Genomic DNA, 26084 nt, shown 5'->3' on the forward strand with positions numbered 1-26084 from the left:
GTAAGTGTCTCACTGTAACTCAGAGTTTTGCTTTTTTGTAAAGAAAAGGTGAGATTTAGCAAAAATTAACTTGTTACAGAAACTGCCGGTTGATCTTAACTTGTAACGAACCCCAAAAATTCCTTCAGTCCCATTAATGTAACATGATTTTCTCTGATTTCACATAGCAGTGAGAATCTGGCCGATACATCAGTCCATCCAGAACTTGACACGACTCCATCGGTGACCCCTGACCCACAGTCCACCTCAAACACCAGCACTTCATCTCAACCCCATTCCCCCGCCAGCGCTCCTCTAGAGGAGGACACCTCTGAGATACTGGGACCCGACTACCATCTGCTGTCCAAAAGAGAGCGGACACACGGCGAGCTGCTGGTGGAGACTTTAGCCCGAGAGCTGGTGAGCCACGACAAATCCCTCACCTCGCTCTTAGACACCTGGGCAGGTAAAACAACCCTCGATCTGATGGAGGACATCTTCCCTTCGCACTCCACATCTCCACACAGGAGGAGCAGCCGCCATCCGGGTCACAGGTGAGCGCTGAACAGATGGTGAAGGTAAAGCCTGTATATAGTGTTACCCAATAATTAGGTGGATTTCATGCTCACAGGACCGATAAACACAAGAGCTCTTTGTTTAAAGCTGATTATATTAGTGCTCGGCCTAATTTTATTGCGATAACTCAACAATAGATCATGCAATAGAGCTGTAAAGATGATGAAACACTTCTGTATATTTTTACAGGCATGGTTCCTGTATTTAGTGCATAATTCACTCATGTTCCTTACAAAAAGCGACTCTTTACTATAGTAAAGCGATTGTATCAGATGATAATACTACTTTGATGTATGCCATTAAGTATTCCATTAGCATGGTATTTACATGATACACAATGGACTGACATGGGTTTTTCAATGCCTTTAATGATATCTAGAGACCAGAATGCAGTTTCATGTTGACTAAAAATAAAGGGTTTTCTGTAACTGTAACAAAATTTTAAAAAATAAAAAGAAGAAAAACAAACTTATATATAATGAGTTGAGGTTCTAGAATGACTCAAATTTAAAATGTATTAATTAAAAATGAAAATTAGAAGCATATAAAATTACTTGAACTAAAATTAAAATTAAAATTAAAACTGAAACTATAAAAATGAAATCTAGTTTAAAATATTAATACATACTATAATTGTATATAAATCCTTATAAAATTACACTTCCAGGCTGTCTGATATAATGCAGATATGTACTTAATACAGTTTTAATACAGAAAAGGCCTGGGTATATATATATATATAATTTGTTCTATCATTACTCCAAAGTACTCCAAGATAAGAATGCCATAGTCCAAAAACCATGGCATTACATAAAAGTAATGTAAATGTAACATTACATGTTCAATATAATCATGTACATTCCATGTGCTCAAATAAAATATGAGTACACTGATCTGTAGGGTAGCGGTGCCATATTTGACACAAACGCTGCAATGGAGTGTTGATAATGACATGAAACACATGGGAACTCGTAGATAAAACAGAAGAATTTCCTCTCACCTCATCTATCCAGACAACTGATGAACTTGTTTAGTTTTTTCATATTTTACAGTCAGTCAGTCTCTCACACTCCATCTCTAACATTTACTCTCTGCATCATTGATGATCTGCTAATCAGTGCAGAATTACACTGACATCTAGTGGCCGATCCTGAAATGCACACATTACTCGTCCATTTCTCACCTGGTAAATGTTGTTACCTTGTGTTTCACAAAAATATTTTTTTCTCAAATAAACATTTTAGGAAATGCATCTGATTAACAAAACTGAAAAGTGGTCTACCAATGGTACTACCATGTTTTTTGGACATAATACCTTGAGAAACTATAGCTTTTTGGACATGGTAATACCTTGTTGTTTTTGCATTTATACATTTGGCAGGTGTGTTTATCCAAAGTAACTTACATTGCATATACTTTTGCATTTATCTATCACTCATAAACGCAACAGTTTTCTTTCTGGCCGTATTGCTTCATTGATATGCCGTGTGTGTGTGATTGTTTTGTTGTGCCGCTGAACTAAACGTGTAATTACGTGTGCTCTGTTTGACACAGGGAATGTGGATTTTAGCCATTCTCTGTCTGAAAAATAGGGCATTCAGGGAGTAAAACTAGTGTGTTTGTATGTGAGCAAGACAAACATTTCTCTTTGTTTGGTGTCTTTCACCTCCATTAGGGCTCAAGATGATCCAAGTGCTCTAGATACTCCCTCTCAGGCTGTTCCAAGAAAAATGGAAACCAACCTGGACGATGACGAAGCTTATTTGAATCAAAAGAAGGTCAGATACACATTCATAAATAAAAATATAAAAATAAACTAAAACTATATATATATATATATATATATATATATATATATATATATATATATATATATATATATATATATATATATAAAATTTTATTTTTATGTATTATTTTTATTAAATTAAATATTACTTTAAATATTTGTAATATATAATTATATATATATATGTGTATTTTAAAAATGTAATATTATATATATATATATATATATATATATATATATATATATATATATATATATATATAAAACAAATTTAAAAATATATATATATATATATTATATTATTTCTTTGAATTTTATAAATGATTTTTAAATATTGTAATATATAATTATGTATAATTATTTAATATATGCATATTTAGAAATGTCATATATATTAATTTTATTACATTTATAAATATTTTTTAAAATATTTGTAATAAATAATTATATATAATTATTTAATATATGTGTATTTTAAAAATGTAATATGTATATAACAAATTTTACAAATGTATTATACATATATTATGTTTTATAATTTGATAAATGATTTTTAAATATTTGTAATATATATATATATATATATATATATATATATATATATATATATATATATATATATAATGTAATATATATAATTTTTTTAATATTTGTAATATATAATTTTTTTAATATTTGTAATATATAATTATATATAATTATTCAATATATGCATATTTAAAAAATGTCATATATATATATACATATGTATTATTTTTATATATTAATTTTATTAAATTTATAAATATTTTTTAAAATATCTGTAATAAATAATTATATATAATTATTTAATATGTGTATTTTAAAAATATATATTATATATATTATTTTTATATATCATTTTGTATCATTTTATAAATAATTTATAAATGTTTATATATATATAAATATATTAAATATATTTTAAAATCTATCTGAAAATATATATTTTTTTTCCATTTGAGTTCAACCTCCTTGTTCAAACTCTCATACTGGGTTCATATTGTATTCACTGAGAACTATGGCACAAAAATGAGCACAATGCCACTGAGCACAAAGCCATACTTCATTTCCCTGAAACGATGACGTATGCTGAATGGCTGAGGCCCAGAACTCTGATCTAAGAGCGTCTGTTTGTTCATGGTGCAATATTTCCTCACGTCCTGCAGGGAGAGCTGTTGCAAGCGCTGCACTTGAGCATCAGATCGCTGCAGGGGGAGAGAGAGGGTCTGTTGGAGCAGCAGAAGCGTTTCGGAGCTCTAGGCGGCAGCATGGAAGCTTTAGTTCAGGAACGCTGCAAACCCAACGAGAGAGAGAAGTACCGCATGTTCGTGGGAGACCTGGAGAAGATCGTGAACCTGCTGCTGTCGCTGAGCGCCCGACTCGCCCGTGTGGAAAACACACTCAGCTCGCTGGACGACGACGAGGAGAGTGTAGAAGAGAAGGTGAGGAGCTTTTCAGAAATTTTTTTTTTCCCAGAAATGAATTTATAATGTTATATTTTATTATATTAGTAAAATTACAATATTATATAATATTATAATATTGCACCAAAACCAGTTTAATTTTATTTTACATCATAATTTTTCATGCGTCTTTCTGAAATTTAGAACTAAATGGAACATTTTTGCAATTGTACATTTGAGACTTCTGTGTAAACGCTGTTTATATATAAAAATGAACAATAATGAATAAACAAAGATTGTGTTTACATACAAGTCTTAAAGGTACAGCAGCTCAAATGTCCTGCTGCTTTATTATAGCAGGTGCTTCCACATCCTTGCAAACAGTCTTCATCTCTTACAGCTGCATTATAAATGACCTGCAGTACAGGTTTGCTAAACTATTTGCGCTGATATGTGGTGCACACAAGGTCAGTCTGATGAGATCAGGTGTGTTAAAATCAACAAACATTTCAAAATAACAAGGAAAATTTGAATAACCTTTAATACCCCATTGCCATGTGAACAAACAAGTCTGACACATCCAGTGCCCTGCAGAGCAACCCATCCTGTACAAAACAACGATTAGAGATCATTTTAGAAGATTACACCATTATAAACACCATGTTTGTGGGAGACAACTGCGTCACTCACATGTGTTTTAGTACTGGGATAGTGATGAACACTATTTGTGAGTGTTTTAGGTTAAAATGTATTTGAATGTATAAAAGTGTGTATTTTAGTATATATTTTCTCTTAAGCTTTCCCTGATTTAATCACTATCATCACTCCAGTCTTCAGTGTCACATGATCCTTCAGAAATCATTCTAATATGCTGATTTGCTGCTCAAGAAACATTTCTGATTATTAACAATGTTGAAATCAGTTGTGCTACACAATATTTTTGTGGAAACCATGATAGATTTGTTTCATGCTCTTTTGATGAAGAGAAAGTTCATTATAAACATTATAAATGTCACTTTTGATCAATTTAACGCATCCTTGCTGAATATGAGTTGTAATTTCTTTAAAAAAAAATCTTGTTGACCCAATCTATTGAACGGTCGTTTAAAGGGTTAGTTCACCCAAAATGAAATTTCTGTCATTAATTAATGTCGTTCCACACCCGTAAGACCTTCGTTCATCTTCAGAACACAAATTAAGATATTTTTGTTGAAATCCGATGACTCCCTATACAAATAATTGAGGCTGCATATGTAATGATTATTAAAGAATTAGCAAAAAGTTGTTTAAAATATTTTTAGAAAGTCTGTGTCATCTTCTCACTGACCAAAGCAAACAATAGTCTGAGGGTCCGTTTACACGACATAATTTTCTACTAAAAACAAAACGTTTTATGCATTTTGGCTGTTCATTTATACGACAGCGACGTTTTGTGGGCCTGAAAACGCAAACTTTTGAAAACAGGTTTTAAAGTGTTATTGTCTCTGCATTACGTGTTTAGTCTATCGGCTCGTAGTGTTTTTTGACCAAGCGACATCGCCAACTACTGCAGAATACATTGTTTTTAGTCGTTTGCGCGGATCCGATCAACGTTGTCGTCTGTATGCAAAAAAGCAAAGAAAAAACTTTTCCGGTTTTTAGTGTAAACATACCCTGAATTCCCATCCAGACACTCCTTAATATTTAGTTTTACTGAATAAAGGGCTGTTCCAAATAATTATACAGCTCACACGCATTTCACATACTGAGAAGGAACAAGAAATGCTAATGAAAGCACATGATATTACATAAGATTCATTCGAAACGCCTGAAATTCAGGTGAGGACAGAGATAAAGTCTTATCTGTGAATTACACGAAAACTTGACGCTATCATGAATCGAGGGTCAAGTTCGTGATAAATAAGGCTTTGTGTGTTTGAGATCTCATGACATAATACTGTTTAAAATGTAGTTTCAATATACAGATAGTAATGTTTTAGATATTGCACACACATGAGCATTTCAGAAACCTTGTTTTTTTTTTATATAATATAATATCAGTCTGCGACACTTATATCAGAGCAATTCCAATGTCTTCAAAACAGTTTCTGGTAACATTTTAGTATAGGGAACACATAAAAACTATTAACTATGACTTTAAACTCCTAATTTACTGCTTGTTAATAGTTAGTAAGGCAGTTGTTAGGTTTAGGTATTTGGGTAGGATTAAGAATTTAGAATATGGTCATGCAGAACTTAATAAGTACTTCTAAATAGCCAATATTGTAGTAATATGCATGCTAATAAGCAACTAGTTAAAAGACACTAAAATAAAGTGTTACCCAGTTTCCTTTTAAGTCACAGTCATTCGATTGTGCTTTATTGTTTATTTTATTGTATTATATAACTAATCCTGTTTGACAAGCATCCGGAGCTGTACAAATAACAGTGATATTAGTGATGCTAAACACCTTGTTGCTGGAAACTCCTCCTGTGTTTGCGATATTATGCAGTTGAACTCTTTTGCAAACACTAGACCCACCATAAAAACATCCTTGTTTGCTAAGTAAGCTGCTAGAGTGACTGTAACTAGTCATTCCTTTAAAGAGAAAGACCTCAGATGTGGAGACCGCTGACATATTGAAACTTTAAAATATAATAATAAAAATAGTTTAATCTAGCATCATGTACAATTGTAAATATTTATGTACACTAGTGTTCAAAAATTTGGGGACTAAGATTTTTTTAAAAGTCTCTTCTGCTCATAAATGCTGCATTTTTTTGATCAAAAATACAGTAAAAACATTAAAATTGTGAAATATTATTTCAATTTAAAATAATCATTTTCTATTTGAATATATGTTAAAATGTAATTTATTCCTGTGATTCAAAGCATCATTACTCCAGTCTTCAGTGTCACATGATCCTTCAGAAATCATTCTGATATGCTGATTTGCTGCTCAAGAATTATTTCTGATTATTATCAATGTTGAAAGCAATGTGGAAAACATGATACTTTTTTACATTAAAAGTCCAAAAGAACAGCAATATTTTGAAATAGAAATCTTTTGTTACATTATAAATGTCTTTACTGTCACTTTTGATCAATTTAATGCATCCTTGCCTGATAAAAGTATTACTTTCTTTCAATAAATAAAATCTTAATGTGCGCGTGTGTGTGTTTGTGTGTCTCTGTAGGAATCGCTGCAGCTGAAGCGGAAGCAGTTGTGCAGTCAACAGGAAGACGCTCGTGAGCTGAAGGAAAACCTGGACCGGCGCGAGCGAGTGGTTCAGGATATTCTGGCCAGTTACTTGAGCCGCCCGCAGCTGCACGACTACCAGCGTTACATCCGCGTCAAACCCGCCCTGCTGATACGACAGCGCCACCTGGACGAGCTCATACGCCAGGGGGAGGAGCAAGTGAGGCGGCTGGAGGAGACCCTCCCCCCTGAGTACCACCCAAAGAACACTGACCCCGCCCCCCAAACGCAACCTTGTTTTAACTCCACCCACCTGTCGCGTCCCACCACTGTGACCTCACTCTGACTCCGCCCATCATAGAATGATGCCACTCACAGCTGAGGAGGAATATGACACTGACGATAAGCAACGCAAATAAACAAGTGCCTTAAATGAAGGAAACGGCGGAGTCGCACCTCAGACTTTTTCTGAATGTGCCGTTGCACATTTTGACGCAGAGTGCGGTTTTTGCCCATGAGACATCATCTACACTGCGCCACTAAACAAATGCACAGTGCATTTACACTACATACTTAGCATATAGCACAACACTGAAGCACAAGGCACAGCACGATGCTAATTCAATGGCACAAAACGCATCATTGTGATTAATAATTTCCAGCCCTGTAACTTCTGAGCACTTTGGAACAGATGAACCACTATGATGTCACAGAGAGAAGAAGAAGAAACTATTGAACACACACACACACTTACTGCCTTTTCTTTGAAATTTCTGTTGTCAATAAATGCGACAGCTAAATATTTATGATTTTACGTTTAGAAACAATTTTGTACTCTGTACGTTGCTGTACATACTCTGAGCAATCCCCTCGTGATTTTAAAATGTAGATGGTTTAAAAACAGAATAGATAACGTATTTTTGTAAGGAAATTACTAGCGAGGGTGTTTTTGTGGCTTTTGGGCGTTTATGGTCCGCTTTAAGAGGTGCTATTATATCTAAATCATGACAATAATGACGGTTCACTGGCACTTGAACACAATATCAGTACTTTTTTTCAATAGCGATTAGGAAGTGAAAAGTCCGTTAAAACTGATATTGAATGAATATTATTCACAACTCGGCTGCATGCAGGGTTTTATATTTCCTGGTTTGATCGCAATGCACATGCCCAACTTATTTTGCCAGTAGTATATTTTATTTTCATTTGTGGCTGTTTTTTATTTGGAGAACATCTTTATTCACAAAGTATCATACCCCATACAGCTGTATCTAAACACAGAAGCCGCAATAGCAGCAAACTAGATGCTCATAATGGAAGCGTTTATATTGGACTGTTCTTGTATAAGAGCTGGTGTGATCTGATACACATGCTATGTTTTTGTTTTCCGATGGGCCTGATCTGAAGAGAAGGTTCAGCCATGCTTTACACTGTTTAAAAGCAAAAAAGAGCACAATTGGAAGGCAAAATAAATCTATTTTTTAAATACAGCCATATTGTCTTGGTGTTGCATTATTTGCAGTTTTCATATTTGTCATTTAATTGTAATAAAAAATAAAATAATGATGTTTTATGATTGCTCAAGTCCTGTCATTGAAACTAACCTATAAGTATTGATATTTTTTTACTATATATATTTCAGCTGACTTAGAATAAAACTGCATTAAAGGGGTTGATTGATTTCACTTTTTAACTTTAGTTAGTGTATAATGTTGCTGTTTGAGCATAAACAACATCTGCAAAATTACGACGCTCAAAGTTCAATGCAAAAGGAGATATTTTTCTTGACAGAAATCGCTTTTTAAGGACTACAACAAACGGCTGGTAGGGACTACAATGAGCTTCTTCCTGGGTTGGTGACATCAAAAACCCTAAAATTTACATAAACCCCGCCCCCGAGAACACACAACAAAGGGGGTGAGGCCATGTTGGGCTGCTTTAGAGACGAGGAAGAGTTGTAGTAGAGTGTTGTTGATTGCTTCACAAACGAGGGTCAATTCAACACAGGATTTGCACAAAAGATTAACATGACGACACATGCTAATTGATGAGTTGAATCAACTCCACAGAAACTACACAAAATTTATCCACTAACCATTCAGAAACGTCCAGTTTCATTCTAAAAGTGTTGAGTCTCTCCATCAGTATCCGACTCCGGTTTGAACAATGGCTGAACACCTTTACTGATAATCCTCATTTTGGCTGCGTGAGATTCTCCAGCTTTGCTGTTGTTGAGCAACTGAAGCGCGAGCTGTTAAAGCTCCGCCCTCTTCTGGAAAGCATCCGGGAGCAGCAGCTCATTTGCATTTAAAGTGACACAAGTGTTTTTGTTCACACCTAAATAGGGGCAAATTTGACAAGCTATAATAAATGATCTGTGGGGTATTTTGAGCTGAAACTTCACAGACACATTCTGGAGACACCAGAGACTTATATTACATCTTGTAAAAGGAGCATTATAGATCACCTTTAAAGATGCAGTAAACGATGGAGAAACTGTTTATATTTGAAATCGACACCCAAACAAACACACCCCTCACTTCATTGCTCCGCCCCAAAAATAACGAACACACACAGGCACCTCTGGTGCATCAGACAGCTCACGCAAGTAGCTGAGTTTCTCTAATGTCTCTCCAACGCTAAGCTTTTCCGATATTCCAAGTGGTAATCTTTCCAATTATATTCCTCTCCTCTGCCATTTTCCTCTTTGGTAAAAGCTCTCTTTCTACAGTCTCTCTGCAAATGTCCCGCTTGTTCGCTCTCCTCCTCCATCATGAGTCTACTGCTGATTAGCTAGAGTGTTTTGGCCGTGGATCAGTCCGATCCACTCCGTTTTGCTTTTACACAGCCAGGATTATGTACAAACACAATTTTTTTTCAGCACACACATTTAGGTGTTGATTTACAAGAGTTTCTCAGAAATCGCTTACTGCAGCTTTAACAGATTTCACTTTGATATGTGCTCATTCCTCTATCTTCTCACGTAAGCAATTACTTCATATTTAATAACTGGTGTACTTGTTTTTATAAGCCATATTTCAAATTCAGATATCACCGCTCAACAAATATGCTATGCATGTGAAATATTCAACCCAAAGTTGGGCCACATAAAAAGTTCCGGGTATATTCTGAATGTTTTGCATTTGCGCAAAACCAGTTGCTCAACCAAGTAGAAAGAGCAGTTTCTATGCGTACTTAAAAATATTTTAGCATCTAGAAACTAAATTTTAAGCATAATCACTCAAATTATTTGAATCATAAATCCCTTGGAACGTCATGGAAATTGTTCAGTTGACCATAAGGCGTGGGAGTCCTGTTATATTCAACTTTATTCTTGAAATGATCCTTAAGAGGGAATCAGGTCATTTGATACCGGTCATAATATGGTCAGTACTTTAGAAGAATACTGCAACAGGAAACTAGTGAGTGAAAAGAAACTGCCAAACAAACAATGTAATGGTAACCAGATCACAGATCAGTGTAACGACTAAACCATAATGATATGGGCTACTTTATCAGGGCTGTGCAAGCAATCTGAATCATTTAAACAGCAGCAGGCGGTGTGATGTCCGGCCTCTAAAATGTACCTTTTGTTCAAATATTATTAAAGATTTTGTAAGCATATTGGTTGTGCTTAGAGTCAACTGTTTTCCCTCATGTTTAAAATATTTCAAAAATATTTTCCTCATATTTTGATGGTTTTATTGAACTTATAGGTTCATTAAAAACAAACATCCCCTTCGGACATCACTTTTGGCCTCAAAATTGTTTTGAGGTTATGGCGTGTAATTATATTAGAGGTCTGAATATGTTGCTTGTACCACAGAGAATTTGTTTGCCCTTGAAATGAAAATGCTGCAAGATTTCAAGGAGAAACAATTTGATTGGTCTGTAAGGCAGACGAACACATGCTATTGAATCAAAGGTCAAGACGGTTTTACAAGGTCAAAGTCTTTCTGTTTTATTCAAAATAATAAAGCTGGTGCATCACCATGTGTAAATATTATGCAAGACTCACAGCACTCACAACACTCCCTGTGACATGTCGAAACATGACGGCAAACACAAAACTTCATAGACATAGATCGCTCTGCGATGTTTCCATGGAAGAAAAAAAAAAAAAGGTTAAACTGTGATTGGGAGAGAAAAAAAAAAAATCCACCAATGAGGTCATGCTAAACTCTCTTCACAAACTCTGTTTTTCTACCTCTCTCAGATCAGACAGAACACAAAAAACAGGTTTAGCTCAGCATGCAAATCATAAAGACTTGCAATTCAAACATGAACAAACAAAACTTTCATTCTCACATAAACTCAGTCCACAAAATGACACTGAGCAAAACGAAAAAGAGAGAAAAGGCAGAAAATAAAGAGAGAGAGACAGAGAGAGAGAGAGAAAAAACTCAACCTGACTTACTAGGTTGTTGCTTAAGCAACACTCAAGGAGGTCTGTGAGTTACGACTGGAATGTTCTTCCAAATGAGTTGGAATTTGGAGGTTTCTTTTTTATCTCGCATCCAGTGTTTTGAGATAAGGAGGAAAAGCGAGTTAAAGATTAAACATCTAAACCAGCTAAGTGCTTATCTGTGGTTTTCATCATGGACACATGCCGTGCTGGAGAGTGTATGAGCAACATGTGAGATCATGGGAAGAAAGACACCAACTGCAACATCCCAATACAAAAATAAAGTAAACTGAGATTGAAGAAGCTCACACCATCACACTCAGAGAACATGGATATTTCTGAACTGCATAGTTTCCTAGATTAAGCACAGAGGGGGACAAAAAGCTTCCAGTGCCTGCAGAGCTTAAAGGTGAAAACAGTTACAGGGAACTGAAACAAATTTGGTCTTGCAGAGGAAATGAAGAACTTATTATGAGCAGAAACCATATTTAGATGATCCTCAGTCTGAAACAATGAGCTTGTATTAGTATGAAGCAAAACGCTGAGACAAGAATCATTAAAGGGATAGTCCACTCAAAAATGATCATTTTGTCATCATGTACTTAAATTCATGTCGTTCCAAACATGTATGACTTTCTATCTTTTGAGGAAAAAATAAATATATAATCGAAGACTGCTTTTTTTCCATACAACGAAATTCAGTGAGGTCCAAACCAACAGTGGATGCCACTGACTTTCATTGCATGGACAAAAATATCTTCTTTTGAGTTCCATAGAAGAAAGTCAAACAGGTTTGGAAAGACATGAGGGTGAGTAAATAACAACAGAAGTTTCATTTTTGAGTAAACTAACCCTTTAACATAATGCTTTTTATATTACAAGAGAGGCATTTAAAGATTTAGTTCACTTCAGAATTCAAATTTCCTGATATTTTACTCACCCCCATGTCATCCAAGATGTTCATGTCTTTATTTCTTCAGTTGAAGAGAAATGAAAGTTTTTGAGGAAAACATTCCAGGATTTTTCTCCATATAGTGGACTTCAGTGGGGTTCAACGGGTTGAAGGTCCAAATGTCAGTTTCAGTGCAGCTTCAAAGAGCTCTACATGATCCCAGATGAGGAATAAGGGTCTTATCTAGAGAAACGATTGGTCATTTTATAAAAAACATAAATTATAAACTTTTTAACCACAAATGCTCATCTTGCACTGCTCTGCGATGCACCACGCATTACGTAATCACATTGGAACGATCATGTGTGACATAGGCGGAAGTACCGATCCAGTGTTTACAAAGCACACATGCAAAGACGAAGTCAAACAGCCTTTACAAAAAAAGGTAAAACAATGATGTCGGATGATTTTGAAGTTGGAGGATAGTGCAGTTTTTTGCACTAACACGGTACGTGACCTTTCCAACATGATTACGTTATGTGTGGCGCATCGCATCGCAGTGCAAAACGAGCATTTGTGGTTAAAAAGTATATACTTTTTTTTAATTTATAAAATGACCAATCGTTTTGCTAGATAAGACCCTTATTCCTTGTCTGGGATCATGTAGAGCTCTCTGAAGCTGCACTGAAACTGACATTTGAACCTTCAACCCGCTGAACCCCAGTGAAGTCCATGGAGAAAAATCCTGGAATGTTTTCGTGAAAAACCTTCATTTCTTTTCAACTGAAGAATGAAAGACATGAACATCTTGGATGACATGAGGGTGAGTAAATTATCAGGGAATTTTAATTCCGAAGTGAACTAATCCTTTAAAATTGGCCTCACAAGAGAGGTTCAAAACACCAGAATATTTAAATGACATTCACAGAAAACACTCAAACCCAGTTTTGGACATATATAGAGTTACAAAGCAAGAACAAAACAGAAAAACATTGTACCGTTCAATGCATGTTGCCATATTTTTAATCATAAAATAAAGAAGAAGTGACAAAGTGCTTTTACACCAGCAAAAAAGTGCCACCATTATGAGTCCCTACAACAATTTAGCCACTAAAAAGTTTCTGGGCTAGTCTTGAACATCAAATGAGACTTGTGTTTGAACAGTGCTGCAATGGACGAATTTCTTTTGACGTTCACCTTTGTGGTGGCAGCTCTTGCGGGCAGGTTTACTGGCATTGCTGGACAACCACTGATGCGTTTCTGTGGGGCACCCAGAAGTTCTAAGATGCCCCGGTGTTCGTCTTTGCTCAAGTACTGCCATGGTCTCTTCCCACTGCTATCCCGTATCCGCACATCAGCTTTGAACTTGTGCACCAGGAGCCGAATGAGTTTCTTGTGGCCGTGAATGGCCGCCAGGTGTAGCGGCGTGTAGCCGCACAAAGTTTTCGCGTTAACGTCTAGAGTCATCCCGACTTTGTCGACTCCGTACCACAGCGTGTTCAGGACACGATGATCGCCATGCTTCGCAATCCAGTGGACAACGGTGAAGCCAGATATGAAGTCTCGTCTGCTCAGGAGGTTCGGGTCATCTCGGAAGAGAGCGTAGATGTCGGTCCACGAACCTGTTGCTGCTTTGACAAACCAGTTGTGCTCTCTGGAGTCAAGAGGGATGGACGAATGTTTGCTGCTGAACGACCCATCGTGCACGGAGGTTCCCAGACTTTGTGTGGATCCAGTCGGCGATGAGAGGGAACTGTGTCCTCGGCTAGAGGATGCAGTGACTAAATTGCCCATGCTTAGAGTCGAGGACAGCAGCTGGAGACGGTTGTGCCGTGCCGAGATGTTGTCCTCTGGGAACGACTGATCCAGGTCTTCTCCGAGACTCCGACACATGCGACTCCGCAGACGGGACGTCAACCGCCTGGCGATGGGTCCGTAACGGGTCTCCGGGGAACTGCTCCGCGTAGACGTTCTCGAGTCCTCGGCATCGAGGTGACCCGTCGAGTGGTGCAAGGACGTGATGTTGCGACTCGGTTGGTAGAGTTGCGACAACAACTTTGCCTCCTGTGTGCGACGCAGGAAAGTGCGTACATCTTGTCCTCCAAGTCCCTGATCGCTGAACCGCTCCTCGTGCCCAAAATCCTGCGGCCAGCCAGTATCAGGTGGAGTAGAGCAAGGTGAGAGGATTGAGACGCTATCACGACTAGAGGATAGACTCGAAGGCCGATGAAGCTGCAGATCCGTTGCACTTGCATGGACAAGAGGGCCGTCTTCAGGCAAGCCATGCATCTGAGACTCATACTCGTCCTGTTCTTGGATAGGAAACCCATTAAACCCTCCGTTCGGTCGTAGCAGACTATCATTGCTTTGGCTCAGGCCTGCATGAGTGTACGCCTGGGAGTATATGTGTGGAGAAACAGGGCGGTCCAGTAGACAAGGAGAAGACTTGTATACATGAGACTGTCCGAGGGTTGAGCGCAAAGGCCATGCTTTGGCGACAGGCTCGCTGGAGTGTTTGGTGTGACCGTCAAATGTGTTTGCATTCGAATTTTTCCTTTCAACCTCATAGTAAGCAGGGGCGACGAAGGACTTCTCGCAACCATCTGCTTCCCTTAATTGTCTCTGTTTGGCAGGGTAAACAATGTTGTGTTCCAGCTCTGTTGCTTTTGATTCCCCTGGCTGTTCAAAGCTCTTGCCGCTCCCACTCGAGCGACTGTCGGTGTCAGATGGGGTTGGTTTTAAAGGGCAGGTGTCCTTAACCTGTGCTGCAGAGGAAGTGGAGACAGCAGGTTGTTCCCTCCCATGTGGTGATGAAGTTTTGACAGCTTTCTCAAAAGTGGGAGTACAATCATTGTTATTATTGTTGTTGTTGGTTATAATACCAGCAGCTGGCAAGATTTCAACACGAGCTGGGATGGTCAAATCATCTTGTGGCTTACCGCTCGCTGGTTTAGAGTCTCGTTCTTTCTGTCGCTCGGGCTCGAGGTTCTTAGCGATGTCTCCGAGATGCACACGGTATTTTTTCCTCAGCACAACATGAGACACCCCCTCCTCCTGCCTCACAGTCGCCACGGAGTTCACATACCTCTTAAATAACTCCCGGTTCTGCTCTCTGTCCTCGTCCTCTCTCAAAAACCGCTTGTAGTGGGTTAATAAATCCGCGTTTCGCACCTTCCCGCCGTTTTTGACGATGAAGCGCAGCACGGACTCTTGAGTGAAGTCGGTGGCCATGCTCGCGCCGTGTGAATCTCTCTCGTGTTATCGCAGAATCACACTGAAGGGACCTGACGAGCGGTTTCGCCTGTTGAGATTGTAACTCCGCCCACTGGTTTCTCTCTCAGTTCCACCTGCATACCTGAGTGCTGAGATACCTGCACCTCACACATCTATCTATGAATGTATGTGTATATTTATGTATAAACTATCTATCTATTAATGCATGTGTATATTTATGCATAAACTATCTATTAATGCATGTGTATATTTATGCATAAACTATCTATCTATTAATGCATGTGTATATGTCTATAAACTATCTATCTATTAATGCATGTGTATATTTATGCATAAACTATCTATCTATTAATGTATGTGTACATTTATGTATCAAAACTTGGTTTGAAGTCTAGTGATGAATGCTTCAAATAGTAAAAACCTGCTTTATGCATTATTCAAATATTTATACTATATTTTAACTGCTAAAATATACTGTAGCCTATATATTGTGAAATATTATGAGAACTTCATTAAATGTTTTTTTAAATCGACAAACAAGTATACATTTTTTTATTTATTTGTTGCAGTGCTACCTAAAAGCATTTGGACACTTGAGAATGGTGAAAAATGTATGAATTTCATTACTTTAGGTAACAAAATATCCAACCAAGTAGCATTTATTTAAAAAATACATTATAAATAACATTTCACAGAATAAAATGGTTGTTTTGATTTATTAAAATATAAAATGAAGACAAAAAGCATTGACAGTTGTGGGTGAACATTCATTGTTATTGCATTGAACCTGTGGTTCCTCTTCTGTGTGAACTTGAGGAGAACTGACTGCATTCACTAAAACATTCATGCACTAAAAATCAAGACAAATTAAGTTAATAATGGAAAAAGATCCTGTTTTTTTTATTATTATTTTATGCAATAAGCAGGAACATGTCACTACTCTCTCTTGCAAATTATTTTACTTCTGCTTGAGCTTATTATATGAAACATTGAAGTTCTAGTAATTTAATACATTCCTATCTGAATAAATAATTTATAATTACACTTACCTGGCATTTTAGACTTTAGAATCTCAATACACATTTTCTTCAGCAACTCATCCATTAGCTAAAGCACACAAACGTGACCCTGGACCACAAAACCAGTCATAAGTCGCACAGGTATATTTATATGGGTCAAAATTATCGATTTTTCTTTTATGACAAAAATCATTAGGATATTAAGTAAAGATCATGTTCCATGAAGATATTTTGTAAATTTCCTACCGTAAATATTTCAAAAAAATTATTTTTGTGAATGGATATGCATTGCTAAGGACTTCATTTGACAACTTCAAAAGTGATTTTCTCAATATTTTGTTTTTTTTTTTTGCACCCTCACATTCCAGATTTTCAAATACTGTCCTATCCTAACAAACCATACATCAATGGAAAGCTTATTTATTCAGCTTTCAGATGTATAGATCTCAATTTAAAAAATATTATGACCCTTATGACTGGTTTTGTGGTCCAGGGTCACAAATCACATACAGAACACAATAGATTATGTAAAAAACATGACCCGTGTATCAATCATGACCTTTTAAGTTCTCTCTGTTAGTGAGTACAATGAGCTTGACAGTAAAAAAATATTTTTCATTGTTAAAAGTACAGAATTACTCCAAACACACACACAAACTCAGAAAAAAAAAACCCATCAGAGACATCAGCAGTTCAGTACATTTTCATTTATTTGAGCGTTGGGAGGTTTCTCAGCAGCGGCCCGGACCGTCATCAGCACCTCAGAGCAGGAGAGAAAGCTTTCGGCAGGAACAGCGCATGAAGGTTATGATGATCAGCAAAGGAATGGTGAAGGCCTAAAGCTTTGTAAGTTAGTTCAGAATCTTAAGCATTTTATTCTACTCAATATAACAGTTACATTACTAGGTTTAGAACAAGCGACAAACAGTTCAACTAACCAAGTCACGGCATGTGTGAGCTAATGTCACGGTTAACACCAGTTCATCGTTAATGCTCAGTTTAAGAAGTGATAGGGACATTATCACCCTTCAGATGCTCACACACACAATCTATGATCACACACACATCACAACGAGCAACTAGACCCAGCTGTGAATGAGAGTGTACATTTGTACAAAACTAATATACATCTTCAGAAATGCCACTCTTTCAGCCTTCAGATTATATATATATATATATATATATATATATATATATATATATATATATATATATATATATATATATATATATATATATATATATATATACACACACACACACACACACTTAAGAGCACTCAGAAATGTTGAGGGCTGTGTTTGACAAATAAAAAGGCAGAAAAGAACAGTGAAAGTTATAGATGAAATACAGAAAATACATATAAAAAGAGACGAACAGGAACAATACCAGTTTCCACAGATGGAGGGAAGAACATTCCTACTTTTTTTGCAAACGTTTTTCCTTTATATATAGATTTTTTTTCTGCTTTTTCAAAGCCTTTTTATGTTTACGCTCAGTGAACGGTTATGAAATGGCATCATGCACAGAATGTTTTTTTGTTAGTATTTTTGGCCTCTCTCTTGCTCTGAGGTGAACTGATGGACACGGTTGCTGTGGTTGTGTGATTGTTTAGGCGTTTTTCTTCCTCTAGGTTTCTCTGACCGGTTGGAGAGGTGGGCAGGGGGAGGAGCCAGCATTCTGCTGCACTCCTCCCACCGTTTCGCCCGTGCACGAGAGCGCCCCCTCCTGGGGACTCTCCTCGTTGTACAGGCGCTTGATCCCATCGAAATACTCGTCCACCTCCATGTGCTCCACCTTCCGCTTGGCCGAGGACTTGCTCGAGCGGTTGTGGGTGGTGTTGGGGTCAGAGGGTGCTGTCGGAGCAGGGGAGACTTGCCAGGCGGGCAGGACTCCCCTGTCCCGAGGCCCCGAGGTGTTCAGCAGGGGATGGCAGATGTACACAGTGTTAGGAGGCAGGGAAGCCATGTGTGTGGACAGGCAACGTGCAACCAGCTCTCGACAGCCGATCAGCTGAGAACTGTCGATCTGAAAGAGGAAGCGAAAAAATATAAGGTATTAGATCTACAACAAGTGAAAGTGTGCTTGCACATACAATATCACGTACACTATTGTTCAGAAGTTTGGGGTTAGTACATCTTTTATTCAACAAGGAAAAATTAAATTGATCAAAAGTTAGAGTAAAGATTTATAGGGTTACAAAAGTTCTATTTCCAATAAAATGCTGTTTTTAAACATTAATAATAATCAGAAATGTTTCTTGAGCAGCAAATCAGCATATTAGAATGATTTCTGAAGGATCATGTGACACTGAAGACTGGAGTAACGATGCTGAAAATTCAGCTTTAAATAGAAATAATATTTCACAATAAAAGCTGCATGAAACAGTCACCTTGAACTTTGGGAATTTCTTCATGAGTTTGTAAATGTATGACAGTTATTACAGTAATGCAAGGGACTTTTAAAGGTCTTTATTTTTTGTTTCGCTTTGAGGTTGCTGCTGGCATAGATAACGGAGTTTGCTTTGGAGAAGTGAATGACCGGGCCTCTTCTGAGTTGTGATAAGGGTTTAAGAGCCTACAGAAACCCAAGCATGTGAGACGGATTATACACGCTAGTGCGGCTCTAATGTATAGACGGTCTAGATGAGTTCATCCCGACATCACGGATGAAAAGAGCCCCTGTAAGAGAGGAATAATGAGATAATTGGGTCGTTGCAAAACGTGACTGACACTAAACTTGATTTAGTTGTTTAGGTCGCCACAGATCAATCTGACCACTTCATGTGTTTACTTAATGGAAATGTTTGGATCTGATTTTCTCCTGATCTTCACCTTCAAAAATCTCTTAATCCACATCTTTTCATTTTACAAACAATGTCCAATACCCATTTACTCTTTTAACCCTAAAAACCCACTGTATCAAATAAGCAAGGCCACTAAATGATCAACATGATCAAATGTCCTCTGTCATATGATTGACAGTTTAAACTTTTTCAGCAAGAAAAAGGTTTTCTAGTATAACTGTAAAACCGTCCCCCTTCAGGTTGTCTTTTTGCATTGAAATCTTTAATGTGTTTTATAAAGTAAACAACTTTTATATTGTTATTGTTAATATTTCAAGATGAACATTTACTGGACTGAAGCAACTTGGGTTTACTAGATTAATATCCATGCATCATTTTTTAGAAAAATGTTAAAATGCATCAAATATGATCCATCAGGCTTTTGAGGAAGGTTTATTTGTTCACCTCTCAACCATCATGGTATTGCATTGCATTATATTATACATTTTATATCCCTCGCAATAAAAACTACAGAGCTTTGCTAATAAAACTAAGCATTTAAATGCCATCTTAAGACATCACTGGGAGAGATATAGAGTGACGACTGATATTTATATGCATTTTATGCAAGTAGTCTGCTATACTGGTATAAAAATCTCATTGAATTATGTTACAAGCTAACAAATTCATCTTATGTTTTGGCCATATAAATAACATCTGCACCAAACTGCATAAGTTTGGGCCTCTAGTGTTTTTTCATACTTGATTATGAGCTCTATTTTGTCCTATATCATACTATATGAGCCATAAAATCCTGGTATCAAAAATGACACTCTACAAAAAACATGTTGTTGTTTTTTAGATGTTGCCTAAAGGATCAAATAATCTTCTTCATTCCAAAACATTAGAAATTTCTGACAATTATGTCATATGTCAGGTTTAAAAAAAGCACTCTCTAAGTATTTCCAGAGATGCACAAGGAAAACATGTCAGGACTAGTTGGACCCTTTGGACAAGTTTCACTAACATTTGACATTCTGGAAGAGTTTAGTTTAAATGATTCATACTTTATAATTTAATCAAACACAATTTGGAGCCACTGAACTTCATCAGTTCTTACCTGCAATTTGTGCAGCAGGTCGACAGTGAGAGCGAGCCAATCAGGACAGAGTTTCTCCAGCTCAAGCGTGATGAGGCCGAGGGACAGCAATGAGCCGCGCACTTGCAGCAGTGCATTGTGGGTCAGACAGTGGAAGAGCTGCTGGGTGAGCAGAGCCACATGCTGTGACGGGTTCAGACCCGACAACGCCACGTTCAGTCGCCCGGACTTGCAGCTCAGAACCATCGCATGGAACTACAGAGAGAGAAAGGGTAGATAAAAATGATTATGAATCAATATTTTTGGATCTCAGCACTTCAAATGAATTGGCAGTCCTTCAGCACCCACATGAAGAGCTGGCTATTAACAGCAGCCTCAATATGCCAACAAAGAGGATCCTTCCTCAACACCCACATGAGGAAGTAAATTTAGGCCATTTAAATTAGTTTCTCTCACTACTAGCAGCAACATCTATCTAATTTTCACAGCCAAAGAGCTTTAAAGTTGTTCAACATTTCTGGATGGCTGATTTAGGGGCCGTTTACACGACACACACTTTTGAAAACTGGTTTCAAAGTTTACGTCTCTTGTGTAAACTACAAAAGTTGCTGTCAAATGTTAAATAGACATAGAAAATGTCCTTAAAATATTTATGATTTTGAATGCATGCGAAACTGTTTTTTTTAAGCAGACGTTTTGATGAAGCGCTACATAACACATCTTAGAGACGTACGTGTGCTATCTGGGGAGGAACTTAGCCAGACTTCCATACAATTACAGAACCTGTCAGAGAGCCCAGAATATGTATGAGGCAGAGTTTGGCATTTGTACATAAAGCTGCAAAATTGGTGGCATCTTTTGTGTGTGTGTGTGTGTGTGTGTGTGTGTGTGTGTGTGCATGTGTGGAAGTGTACTCACGATGTAAAGGAAGTCCAGTGCGGTGGTGAAGTGCAGGTCCCAGTTCAGCTTATCCAGAACAATCCTCTCCATCCGCAAGATCTCCGACGGAGAACAGCCACATTTGCTGCTGGATGCCAGCTCTCTCAGAGACGGGATCCGCTGCAAAAACACAAATTATAAGGTTACGCACACAGAGACATCCACTGACACACACAGAATTATTAAAAACACAAACATACGCTGAAAAAAAAAAAAAAAAATGCTTGAAATGTAATAATGACATAACTTTGAACTAAATTATAGTAATTGCTTCACTAAGTTTAAGCCACATCACATGGTCAGTTCTAGCCAGAAATGACTTTAAAGGGCTGCCAGAATTAATCGGATTAAATATTAGTCCATCTTTGGCATTTTAAGTAGAAACAAGCACAGAAATCTCAGTTCTGTTCCTACAGATAATGTCTCACTGACTGTACTTTCATCAAGCAGCTGAAGGCAATGTTTTCATCTTTCAGCCTCGGTAAAGGACAGTTTTTACTGAAAGGTCATCAAACTGGGACTGATTTTAGACTTGAAAGGGATTTGTCTGACTCCCTTGTGACATCTGAGATGTTCCATCCAGGATCACTGTTTCCCACAGCAGAATTTAACTTATGCTACACAAATAGATAAAGCCACAGAGAGTCATGATGACCGATGTTGACCACACATCAGCTCTGTTGCCTCACAGAATAATAGACATATCCTATTTGTGACTGATTGTAGCTGATTGTGGCATATTAATATTGTATTCACCTCATCTTCCTCACTGGTCTTAACAGCCAGGAAGAAACAAGAGATGGCGATACAGCGCAGATACTTAGGACGGGCCTGAAAAAGAGAAAAAGAGAGAGATTGATCAGTGACGATGTTGCAATAATGCATCCTGGTCACAGCTTATTGTGTAAGCAGAGTTGGTCACAAGAGGTAATGGCAAATGTTTCTCTCACACATATGAACTTGTTTATTTCCTGTTCACTTGAATGCCAAAGCTCAAAAACTAATCAGATCTGCAATGACTGCCATGTAGATGCATCTAAAGCAGTTTCACTATCTCTACAAAAAAATAAATAAAAAATATCTAAAATTGTCTCTGCAGCCCTTGAATGTTCAGGAACGTTTTCTGATGTTCTAAAAGAAAATGGCACAAAGAGAGCAAAAATATATTCAGTGTTATATAATAAAATCACTTTAGCTAAATAGTTACCCAACTTTTATCTGTAAAGATTACTATTACATAACAGAAAAAGTTCTATAATAGAGTGAAATAATGTTCACTGCACACAAAGTAACATGATCTTAAAGGCAATTATGCTAATCATACCAAAATGATAACTTTAAGCGCATAAGTTAAAATGCATATAATGCACAAATTTAAATGCATACATTATGCATAAAATGCATACATGCACAAATTTAAATATATAAATTACACTGCATAAATTTAATACATGCATAAATTTAAATGCACCCGACACATTTCTGCATTTAGCAGATGTTTTTATTCTAAACACCTTACAAACATGGAATATCATGTGAAATTTATCATAAGAGCCACAATATTTGCCGCACACAATGCTACGAATGAGCTAAATTAGTACGCAAGCTTTAAAACTGGTGAAACGTAGAAGAGAAATCGAGAACATTATTATAATTGGCTTTAAAAATAGGTGTTATTATGTGAAGTATCTCTTATGGGCTGCAATTAGACCAGCCAACACACAGCTAAAACCTGTTATGGACAGCTGTATAATGGAAAATGCCATAAAACCGCAATCATTGACTGGGACAGGAGACCTTGACCAGTCAGACGTTTTTAAACATTACCTTAATGGCAGAGAGGAAGCGATCCAGGATGCCGATGGCCAGGCAGAGGGTCTCTGGATAGAGCTTCAGCTGGGAATGCACATCCCTCAACCACCGGACGGCCTCATCACGCTTTTCAGGGGAAATATCTGTATCCTAAAGAATGAAAAACATACTCAATCACACACAAAACAACCCATACTGTCAAATCCAAATCAAACCTATTTTTATAGTCTAACTGTAGACTCAGATGCATAGATATTTATTATTAATTACTACCTCAAACTAAATGAAAATCTGAATGCATGCATAATAAAACTGCCACAGTTCCCATCAGGATCAGTTTGGGTAACAAACCTTTGACAGAGTCACATACGCACGTAACAGACACAAACACACCATATATAGTAACACCAGACATTAGTATCTGGAGATAACAGCCTCATAAAACTGCATTCCAGTGTCTGTGTGTGTCTACAAAATTCTGGATGTATAAAGCAAATCATAAATACATACTGCAGCATCTTAAAGGATTATTTCAATTTAGAATTAAAATTTACTCACCCTCACGTCATTCAAAATGTTTATGTCTTTCTTTCTTCAGTCGAAAAGAAATTAAGGTTTTTGAGGAAAACATTCCAGGATTTTTCTCCATATAGTGGACTTCACTGGGGTTCACCGGGTTGAAGGTCCAAATGTCAGTTTCAGTGCAGCTTCAAAGAGCTCTACACGATCCCAGACGAGGAATAAGGGTATTATCTAGCAAAACGATCTGTCATTTTCTTAAAATATTTTATATATCTATATATCTATCCATCTATATATATATATATATATTGCTCTTCTATATATATATATATATATATATATATATATATATATATATATATATATATATATTTTTAACCACAAATGCTCATCTTGCACCAGCTCTGCGATGCGCTACGCATTACGTAATCATGTTGGAAAGGTCATGCATGACATAGGCGGAAGTACCAAGCAAGTGTTTACAAAGCAAACATGCAAGTCAAACGGCCTTTACCAAAAAAAGATAAAACAACAATGTCGGACGATTTTGAAGTTGGAGGAGAAAATAAGATTGAGTTTTTCGCCACAGTACTTCCACCTACATCACGCGTGAGCTTTCCAACATGATTACGTAATGCGTGGCGCATTGAAGAGCAATGCACGATGAGCATTTGTTGCTGAAACTGCAGTTTGGACCTTCAACCCATTGGTAGCCGTTGAAGTCCACTATATGGAGAAAAATCCTGGAATGTTTTCCTCAAAAACCTTAATTTCTTTTCAACTGAAGAAAGAAAGAAACATGGGGGTGACTAAATTATTAGGAAATTTTAATTCTGAAGTGAACTAATCCTTTAATGGATCTTCTGAAATTCAGGCATCCAAATTACAATACATGATAATGATGATGATACATTGCAACATAACTATTTACATTGAAACTTCCTTAAATTATCTGCATAACTATATCTGCCTCCACCTATAACAATGTTTTGTCATATCTAAACCAGATATATCAGCTGACAGACTCACCTGGTTGGTAGGTTTCTTTGGCACGTAAACCTTCCATAGTTTGGCTTCCCTAGAAACTGCCTTCTCTAGAAGAGATGACAGCTTCCGGCTTTCCAAGGGCTGGGTGAACTTCATCACACACCCTGGAAAAGCCTACCTCCCCACTGGATACAGCTACCTGAGCACAGAACACATAAAACATTAAAAATATAATCGGACATAAATTACAAGGAATGTCTGGGCTTGTCTTGGGAATCATTTTATTATTAAGTCTATTTTACACCACATTTAAAAAGACAGTCTAGGATACATAAATGTTTATTATTGGTATTTTTAATTGTAATTACATTTTAATAACATTCATCATACATAAATAATTATACATATACTTATTGCTATCATTGTTATTCCTATTGTTAGTTACATATTGTTATGATTAAAATATAAGCATTTTAATGTAATATTTATTCAACAATGAACACAAAATCAAGAAATATTTACGTTAAAAAGAAAAAAATCATTTATGATGATAAATCAGCCCTGAATTGATTATGATAGTTGGTTCACCTGCCATTTAAATTAAGGACAACTAACGTTAATGATTGATTCAACATTCTATATTACAGATGCAATACTGGTGTATAACAGTACAACACCCATACTATTCAGAGTAAACAATTACTTTAAACACAAAATCACCAGCTCAGTATGAAATGTCACTAGTGTTGACGCAGTTTACATTAGATAGGTGTTAGCTGACTAGCTACACCGTAATAGACCTGTATACATGCAAACCCACACACCTAGCTTCACCAAAAATATAAATTTAGCCATTATAGGTATATTTATATATATTAATGCTGGTTTAATCAAGCAAAATGATGATATCTGTTTATAAAAGCTATTAGAAATGGTTATATTTTTACCTCCCCTGCAAGGCTGTGGGAAACGCAGATCATCCGGTCCATTAAACTGAGGTAAAATAAAGGAGCAAATCGGAATCCGTCATCTTTTTAAGCGTCCAGCTTCGCCTCCATGCTTGCTGTGAAATTTGGTGGGGGTTTTAAAAATCTAAAAGGGATCTTTCTAAACTGATATTAAAAATAAAATGAACGGAATATAGACACGAACGTCTACTTCCGAGGAGGAGACTGAGAAGGGAAGGAGAACCTTCCGCCTACCTCCTCAGAACCGCCACCGAAAACACTTTCTTATAAACAAAGTAAAAAAAAAAAGAAAAATTATACAGTTAAAAATACTAGAGAGCACAATTAAATGTAGATATAGTCAGTTGCTTATTTATCAACGGAAATTATTGTGAATTCGGTAACTATGTCATGAAAGGACTACTTTCTCTGGCGAATAGATTTGAGACGTATTGTAGGGACTACTTTCATATACAATCCTATTCAGTGGGTCATA

The 26084-nt window shown here is 36.8% G+C and overlaps 3 protein-coding genes across 3 annotated transcripts in view; 1 reads left to right on the plus strand and 2 right to left on the minus strand.

Annotated features, from left to right (window-relative positions):
• Positions 1-8437, plus strand: part of shroom3 (shroom family member 3) — a 73249-nt gene extending 64812 nt beyond the window's left edge. Inside the window, 4 exon segments of the mRNA XM_048165411.1 lie at positions 168-533; positions 2231-2333; positions 3532-3807; positions 6946-8437. Of these exon segments, the coding sequence (XP_048021368.1) occupies positions 168-533; positions 2231-2333; positions 3532-3807; positions 6946-7293 (1093 nt within the window). The 3' untranslated portion in view covers positions 7294-8437.
• Positions 8438-13239: 4802 nt separating this feature from the next.
• LOC125253219 (ankyrin repeat domain-containing protein SOWAHB-like) lies at positions 13240-15593 on the minus strand. The gene has a single exon (XM_048167084.1). The coding sequence runs from the start codon at positions 15473-15475 to the stop codon at positions 13355-13357; it is 2121 nt and encodes a 706-aa protein (XP_048023041.1). The 5' UTR covers positions 15476-15593; the 3' UTR covers positions 13240-13354.
• A 1596-nt stretch (positions 15594-17189) lies between these two features.
• Positions 17190-25834, minus strand: ccni (cyclin I). The gene is made up of 7 exons (XM_048167006.1): positions 25589-25834; positions 24684-24840; positions 23148-23282; positions 22077-22151; positions 21300-21440; positions 20403-20636; positions 17190-18525 (listed from the first exon to the last, which is right to left on the minus strand). Exons 2-7 carry the CDS (start codon positions 24795-24797, stop codon positions 18127-18129), a joined length of 1098 nt encoding a protein of 365 aa, XP_048022963.1. The 5' UTR covers positions 24798-24840; positions 25589-25834; the 3' UTR covers positions 17190-18126.
• Positions 25835-26084: the final 250 nt, after the last annotated feature.

Source organism: Megalobrama amblycephala, linkage group LG18 (genome assembly GCF_018812025.1).
Source record: "Megalobrama amblycephala isolate DHTTF-2021 linkage group LG18, ASM1881202v1, whole genome shotgun sequence".
Lineage (NCBI taxonomy): Eukaryota > Metazoa > Chordata > Actinopteri > Cypriniformes > Xenocyprididae > Megalobrama > Megalobrama amblycephala.

Bases quoted from the DNA above. Each gene is read 5' to 3' on its own strand.
- LOC125253219 (XM_048167084.1), bottom strand. From the start codon at position 15,475: ATGGCCACCGACTTCACTCAAGAGTCCGTGCTGCGCTTCATCGTCAAA.
- ccni (XM_048167006.1), bottom strand. From the start codon at position 24,797: ATGAAGTTCACCCAGCCCTTGGAAAGCCGGAAGCTGTCATCTCTTCTA. The intron at 23,283-24,683 runs GTGAGTCTGTCA...TTCATTCTTTAG, and splicing joins CAAAGAAACCTACCAACCAG to GATACAGATATTTCCCCTGA. The intron at 20,637-21,299 runs GTGAGTACACTT...CTCTCTCTGTAG, and splicing joins CACTGGACTTCCTTTACATC to TTCCATGCGATGGTTCTGAG.